We start from the raw sequence: 8,284 nt of genomic DNA on the forward strand, positions 1-8,284 counted from the left end.
TGCTAATATCCCCCCCTACCAAATATATTTTGATGTCTTTTTATTACTACTTATACTTCGTTCTTTTAGCATTAAAAAAGGTAAGCGATTGTGACGTGTCTTTTATTAAAAATACTTGTAAAAAAGTGTCGGGAAATAAATAATTAGAAAGCATAATTGATAATTTGCATTCTTATGGTTCCAAAAGTAATACAAACTATTTTTTTTAAAGCGTTTTTCAATAAAAAGACACTCCAAGAATTGCTTACCGTTTTTCTAAATGCTAATAAACGAAGTATAAGGGTCCTTAATCGCCCATAAAACTCGTTTAAACCAAGAAGTTCGCTGAGAAGTACAACCTCGGAGCGCCGGTCGCTGGCAATTTCTACCGCGCACAGTTCGACGCCTACGTCCCACTGCTCTACAAGAGCTTGGGAGTTTAATCAAATTTGTTACATTATTGCTAATATCCCCCCCTACCAAATATATTTTGATGTCTTTTTATTACTACTTATACTTCGTTCTTTTAGCATTAAAAAAGGTAAGCGATTGTGACGTGTCTTTTATTAAAAATACTTGTAAAAAAGTGTCGGGAAATAAATAATTAGAAAGCATAATTGATAATTTGCATTCTTATGGTTCCAAAAGTAATACAAACTATTTTTTTTAAAGCGTTTTTCAATAAAAAGACACTCCAAGAATTGCTTACCGTTTTTCTAAATGCTAATAAACGAAGTATAAGGGTCCTTAATCGCCCATAAAACTCGTTTAAACCAAGAAGTTCGCTGAGAAGTACAACCTCGGAGCGCCGGTCGCTGGCAATTTCTACCGCGCACAGTTCGACGCCTACGTTCCACTGCTCTACAAGAGCTTGGGAGTTTGATCTAATTTGTTACATTATTGCTAATAAACCCACCTACCAAATATATTTTGATGTCTTTTTATACTACTTATACTTCGTTCTTTTAGCGTTAAAATTAGGTAAGCGATTGTGACGTGTCTTTTATTAAAAATACTTGTAAAAAAGTATCGGGAAATAAATAATTAGAAAGCATAATTGATATATAGTTTGCATTGTTATGATTCCAAAATAATACTGACTATTTTTTAAAGCGTTTTCAATAAAAAGACACGCCAAGAATTGCTTACTGTTTTTCTAAATGCTAATAAACGAAGTATAAGGGTCCTTAATCGCTCATAAAACTCTTTTAAACCAAGAAGTTCGCCGAGAAGTACAACTTCGGAGCGCCGGTCGCTGGCAATTTCTACCGCGCACAGTTCGACGCCTACGTCCCAATGCTCTACAAGAACTTAGGAGTTTAATCTAATTTGTTACATTATTGCTAATATACCCACCTAACATTTTTTTGTGTTTTTATTGTCACTACTAAACGTCCTTAATCACCCTTACGCCTCATTCCCACGAGCGCCTTTACAACGCGCGTTAAAAATGCGGTTGAATCTGTCCGCACTCTAAATTCGATTTAACGACCAAGGTTTAAAGTCGAAAATCCAAGAACGCTTGATAAAAAGCGCCACCGCCGTCGTGTGAATACATCTTAGAGAATATAACCAAACGGAGTGGCCATTAACAGGCGTTCCCCTCTGTCGAAAATAGGCGGCCAATGGTCAACCACATGTCAACCACATGTATGGACTGACGTTTATCTGACATGACGTACCTATACATTTGATGTGCCCCTCCCCCGCAAAAAACGGCAGACTATTTGTACCGAAACTTATAGACATGGCGTCTCCGTTGGTTATATCCTCTAAGGAATACATGTATCCATTTGTGTCATTCAAACGTTTTATTAACGCGCGTTGTAAAAGCGCCCATGGGAATGAGGCCTTAAATCTTATTAAATACTGAATTTACAGTTTTAAAGACTACGCCCTGCTGTACAAGAGTTTGGGCGGCTAATTTATTACCTATCTTGTTACATTATTGCTAATAAAAGTAATAAACGCAAGTACAATATAATGTATGTTTATATTTTTATTGCCATTAAGTAGGTACATAAGTAAAGGGCCTCAATCACCGATACAATAACATACCGTGAAAAAAAACCCCGTAAAAACCGTGGAAAATAATTATGCACTATTAAAAAAAAATCGCGGAAACGTACGAACGTTGCTATTTCAGTCAGTCTCGGTACAAAAAGCACTGAGATTGACTGAAGTAGCATGATAAATACGAAAGTTTCCCAGAAAGTACATACGATGAAAAACAATGTTAAGATCCAAACTTCCTAACGGCCCAGCAGACTATTAATGAGGGGCACTTTTCCTAACCCAAGTGAGACCTCGGACTGGTAGAAGTTGCCAGCAATTGGGGTACCCAAGCCGTATTTGGTCGCGAACTTGTGAATGGAAAACCATATGCGTGTGACCGCGAATCTGAAAAAAAAAAATTGTCGATTGAGAAGGGAGTTATAGCTTTTTTTTTCACAGTCCGGAACTCCCACGGGAACGGGAGGCCTTTGTCCTTCAGTACACTTGCATGAAATAAGATCTTTTTCGAGCAAGTGTGATGAAAAGTTCTAGATACCTACTTATACCTAACTTTTTAAGAATAATTGTTTCAGATGCTTACATGAGTCTGGACTCATCGAAGTATAGCTTTCCAGTTTGTTGGTACACCAAGACCACGTAGCGGTGAAGGCCAGTACCCTGCGGATAGTTACCATAGGTATTACATGAACGTGTGGTGTAGTATAGAGATACAGTTTATTGTGTTAGTAGTAAACCGACCATTAGATAGAGCGCCTGTTTTTAATTTAAATACCCTCACGTCACCTCATGGCGACCGTGACACGTTTTGCTTACTAAGACTTTTTAATACTACCACAGAATAAATAATAGTACTAAGTACAGAAGACTCACTCTCTAACAAAACGCGTCTGTTACGCACAGCACTGCACAGATATGGCCGGTAGGTGGCGACAGCGCCACGCGAGGCTTATGGCAAACCCCAAATTTGGGGCCGAACGGATGTACTTTTAGCTACCTGTAGCAAAGCGACGAAATCGCGGAGTGAGACCCGCCTGCTACTACTCGCGGACAATGGGCAGTCACCTTCGTAAACCGCTTGTGCACAGTCACACTACGGAAAGTAAATATCGTTACCATGGAGAAACCAATGTTCCTAGTGTGTGTAAGCATAAGAACGAGAGGCCGTAATAAATTAAACGCCGCAAATGGGTTTCAGCAGGCGCTTTACATGACATCAAAGGTCTCCAAAGGGCCTCTACGTGTTGGATCTATATCGAGTCATAATATAACGCATGCCTTATATTTTGACTCGGCTTGATGACTCGAGAGTTTGTAACGCAGATCATAATAGTAAGTTGGTGTAGGGTTGTGACGACTTGCCCTGTGGGTTGCACACCTTGTCGTGGTGGAGGGACTTAATAATCGTGGCTTGGTCACCCACGGCGAAGCGAAGAAGCAACCAGGGCCGGGCCGAGGAGGACGCTCCAAGGGCTTGTGACGAGTTGGAGGTGGACCGTCGAGGAAGAGCAGTGTCGGTATTGCGGTGACCCGTTCTCCCTATCTTCGGCGGCCGAGGTGATTTCGGACGGTTACTGTAAACACCGGGACGTATGATCATACCGGCGGAGGCGTGGGGCCGAAGTATGTGGTCAGCGTTTCGCCAGCGGTCACGTTGTCGCCTGGCACGTTGGCGACCAGCCAGTGGTTAAATTCGCGGAACTTAGGCACCTCGGGGGAGGGCGTGTCGGGGTCTGGAAAAGATAAAATCTGAGAATGAAAGTATTTATTATTCAATTACTAATTAAACTATAACGAAAGCTTAATAAAAAATAATAAATGTAGCCAGGGCAGAGAGAAGCATATTTTTGCCGCTTTAAATCCGCTCGAGTTTCGGTTGCCGCCTGGTAGGTACTAACGCACGTAGTGTCTCATACGAAGCACCGTCCCCTAACCCATGGTACTAAAGTCAGGTCATCAGGCCGTTTACCATCGGTGCGACAAGCACCGATGAGACACCAGCGCCGACCTAAGGGCCTGCTGGATAGTATCGTCGTTTAGCGTAATGTGGAACCATGGAACCGCAGATGATTAAATGTAGTTGGCAAACGTCGCAGCCCAGGCGGAGAGCAAGGGTCACGCGCAACGACGAGTCGCCATCGAGTAAGGTGCGAAGGCAACGCGTGGAGCCATGCCCCTGATTCTGGCCGTGACCTTGCCAGAAGCCCCGCATGGTCTATGGAAGCCCATCGATTTTTCATAAGAACAACATTTAGAGCTTGAGCTTGAGAACATTTAGAAAGACCGATGGTTGCTTTCAAAAGGCTAACCAATCATGGCGACGGTGTAGTATTTGCCGGGGCTTGCTTTCCAGCTGACTTGCGGGATGACCTGGGCTTTAATGGGAGAGAGCACGTTGCCCTGGCACACGACCGCTCCGCTGGGATACTTTACCTGAAACAATAATTTAGGTCGATTATGGAGTAGACCCGTCTAACAGATAAGATAGATTCTACAAGCTTTTTTCGTCGCTTCTAACTCTTGCGCTTGTACATACACATACGATAGGACGGTCGTCCCAACCAAAAATGTCATATAGATGGTCAAGCAAATCTTGACATTAGAAAACGGCGCGAAATTCAAATTTTCTATGAGACGAGTTATCAATTTTTCAAATTTACCGCCTTTTTTTACTGGCATTATAGGTATGTTCTATCCGCCGGTCTTCTCTATCACTAATGTTAGCAATAGTAGCAATGTCTGGACATTGCTCCAATAAAATTGGGATGTCCCAAAATGATTAGCTGTTATATATCATCATTTAGTACTAAAATATAGTACCTAGGCTATTTATTCAGTACTAGAATAAGTTAAACTTCTTCTTCTCCTAAGCTTTTTTCCCATCATCTGGGGTCAGCTCTCCTTGTCTGTCTTTTCCATTTTTCTCTATCCTGCGCTGTTGCTGCGTCCATCTCGGTCTCCTTCAGATCTCTCTGGACCGTCGTCAGCCAGGTGGCGGGGGGTCTTCCGCGGCGACGCGTCGTGGTGGGTAGGCTTAACGCTACGTTTACCATGTGGTCTGTAGGGCGGCGAAGTATATGGCCATACCATCGCAAGCGACGTTCCTTGACCTTGTCAATGATGGGAGCGACTTTGTAACTGCCTCGGATGTGTATGTTTCGGACTTTGTCTAGAAGTGTTACGCCCGCTGACCAGCGTAGCATGCGCATTTCTGTCACGTGAAGTTTTGACAGATGTTGCTGTGTAGATGCCCAGCATTCTGTACCGTAAAGTATAGCTGGTCTTATCGCTGTTTTGTACAGTTTACCTTTTAGTTGGATGGGCATTCTTTTATCGCACATCACGCCTGTGAGCTGTCTCCACTTCATCCATCCTGTAGTTGTTCTGTGAGTTACATCTTTGTCGATCTTACCGTCACTACTGATGATAGACCCTAAATATTTAAAATGTTCAACCGTTGGTATTGGTGTACCTTCTATGTAGAGTTGTTGGTTTGTATCCGTGTGACCATCGAATATACACGACATCTGCTCCGTTTTCTTACGACTGATTTTTAGACCATTGCTTTCAAGGGACTTTGACCAGCAGTCTAGATCCTTCTGAAGGCCTTGCACCGAATCTGATATAAGGGCGACGTCATCTGCGTACAGTATATTCCATGGCACTGGTCTCTGGCAGTGCCGTGTTAGGTATTCCATGGTGACATTGAACAAAAGTGGACTGAGTGCTGAACCCTGGTGCACTCCAACTGTAAGTTCAAACTTATCACCAATTCCTGCTGGGCTGATGACCTGAGTTGTAACTTCGGTGTACATGTCCTGTATAAAAGTTATGTACTGCTCAGGTACCTGCTGGGCTCTTAACGCATCCCATATAAGTTCTCGCGGCACATGATCAAAGGCCTTCTCTAGGTCTATAAAGACCATGTGGAGATTGGTGTTGTTCGCTCTTGCCTTTTCCAGCAGGACTTTAACAGCTTGAATAGCATCAGAAGTACTTTTCCCGGCAACGAAACCGCACTGATTTGGTGTTAACTTAATAATTTCTACTAATCTATTATTGATTATTCTTTCCCAAAGTTTGAAAGTATGTGACATCAATTTGATGGCCCTATAATTGTTACAGTCACGGATATCTCCCTTCCCTTTGTAGAATGGCATCAGAAAGCTATTTCGCCACGCGTCTGGAATGCGCTCCCCTTGTATCAGTTTATTGAACAGCTCGTACAACCAAATGTTTCCTGTTTGCTTAAGCTGTTTCCACACTTCAACTGGAATCTCATCAGGTCCTGTTGCTCTGTTGTGTTTCATTAAACTAATAGCTCTTTCCAGTTCTTGTGGTGTTACGGCAGGTAGTGGAATAAGTTAAACAATCTTTAATTTCCATAGTGTCCCTATTGAGTTATAAATTTAAAAAAAAGTTACGGTAGCAAGATCCTTTGGAGCCACTGGGATGACATCGGGGACGACGCCGAAAGCGCTGAACGACTTGGCCACCGTCGACATGGCCCTCGTGAACACCCTAATATTGACCATGCTGACCGCTATCGAACAAATCAACAAACATCTCAGTATCCGAAACATTGCGCAAATAAAAAAAAATTGGCTGGCCAATTCTTTTTAAATTTTAAATTGAGAACGCGAGAGCTCAAATTACCGGTTGGGAACAAAGAATATAATACTCACTGTTGGGAGTGAAATGCTAATTTTATACAGTTTTATATTAGGTAAGTATGTTCTATTAATTGTTTATGAGTTTTAGCGGGTAGGTACAAAGCGTGCAAGATGTAGTGTTGTGCCAAAGTGTTGTGTTTTAATCTGAACGGTACCTATTTCAATTTGATACCTAAATTGAATTAACGTTTCGAATGAAATGTTACCTATTAATCGATTAAGTTCTGCTGGAGATGGTTATATATAAATAACACATGCCTGGGGACGGAACTGAAGACGACGCACTGTCAAATCGGCGATTTTCCAACTGCATCACTATATATAGTAGAACTCAAACAGTACGGCTTGTTAGCCGATTCGTTGCTGTCTTAAGGCGGGATTCCACCAGTGTGTGGCACTGTGCAGCACAAGTATAATCAGTTCAAAAATACATGTGCCGCACACGGGTGGAACCCCGCCTTCATGGACAATTAATGCCGTACGTAATGACATTTTCAGAATTTAAAAGACCTGTGCCTGTGTTACTATTTTGTGCTACAAGTCCACAGTGTTTCGTCTAGAACAAGCTAGGTGGACAAAATTATTTTTTTTGTGTTTTTGGGTAATATTATGGTTAGTATTGCTTAATTAAATATAATTTACAAATTTTTTTAAAATACCATGAAAAAAAGTAAAAAAATTAAAATAAAATATATATTTAAATTAATTATATATTTTTTTGCAAATAAATTATTAACACAATAATAAACAAAATTTTACAGTTCATTAGATACATTATTTTCATAGTATTTACTTTAAAATATACAAAAAAATAAAAATGTAATATAAAAAATTATATCAGAATAATAATTGTTTTCCTTGTTTTGCGTAAGTTTTTTAAAGTTCTTCTGAAGGATATAACACGCTTGTACCTTTTGCATTGGGCAAATAATGATATGATGAATATTTATGATAATCAGCCTTCATTGACCACATTTTAGTCTGCTTGTAAGTTTGTATTTGTCGATTTTGACTCAATATAATATGCTAATGCCTCATTAACACTTAGCTGCCTAGAATTCATTGAAGTACCTACTGCTGTCGTAAGAACAAGACTACGTTGGCTTATGTGGACTTTCTCTAATATTTTTTAACATTTTTGCCGTGTTCTATTTGCTGCCGATCACGAATCAATCGGGATTTCGGCAGCAGTTAAAAAATAGGTACGTAATTGTACCAGATCTTTAACTCAGCGTTTTTTCCGTTTTAAAAGGGGAACTTTTGAAGTTTAATTTGGGTCTTCCTGCAGGATTAACATTTTCAGACGACGTTGATGCACTTGGTCTAGTTATGTACACTCGTAATTCTATATTTTGGCCATCCATACCACTTTTAAACTTTTTCACAAATTGCTTCTTTAAATCTTGACGCACTATTCCACTTGGTATTCAGTTTTGATGAATAACTGGTTAAAATATTTTTTAACCGTCTCTCAGACTCTTCTTTGAAATCTCGTAACTCATATTTTACCAATATAAACTGATAAAGGTGGAAATTTTCGTCGTTTTTCGCCTTATTTGTCCATTCTTCAAAAACCCCTTCCTTAAAATAGAGAAAACGTGTTCTGCAAAAAAAAAGAA

General features: G+C 40.5%; 1 protein-coding gene across 1 annotated transcript; it reads right to left on the reverse strand.

The window, feature by feature from the left end:
* Nucleotides 1–2,231: 2,231 nt before the first annotated feature.
* LOC134674815 (protein D2-like) lies at nucleotides 2,232–6,589 on the reverse strand. The gene is made up of 5 exons (XM_063532966.1): nucleotides 6,417–6,589; nucleotides 4,302–4,425; nucleotides 3,595–3,725; nucleotides 2,576–2,652; nucleotides 2,232–2,379 (listed from the first exon to the last, which is right to left on the reverse strand). Exons 1-5 carry the CDS (start codon nucleotides 6,573–6,575, stop codon nucleotides 2,232–2,234), a joined length of 639 nt encoding a protein of 212 aa, XP_063389036.1. The 5' UTR covers nucleotides 6,576–6,589.
* Nucleotides 6,590–8,284: the final 1,695 nt, after the last annotated feature.

This window comes from Cydia fagiglandana, chromosome 20, assembly GCF_963556715.1.
Source record: "Cydia fagiglandana chromosome 20, ilCydFagi1.1, whole genome shotgun sequence".
Taxonomy (NCBI): Eukaryota; Metazoa; Arthropoda; class Insecta; order Lepidoptera; family Tortricidae; genus Cydia; species Cydia fagiglandana.

Bases quoted from the DNA above. Each gene is read 5' to 3' on its own strand.
- LOC134674815 (XM_063532966.1), bottom strand. From the start codon at position 6,575: ATGTTTCGGATACTGAGATGTTTGTTGATTTGTTCGATAGCGGTCAGC. The intron at 4,426-6,416 runs GTAACTTTTTTT...TTATTGTTTCAG, and splicing joins CTCCAAAGGATCTTGCTACC to GTAAAGTATCCCAGCGGAGC. The intron at 3,726-4,301 runs GTTAGCCTTTTG...TATCTTTTCCAG, and splicing joins CTACACCGTCGCCATGATTG to ACCCCGACACGCCCTCCCCC.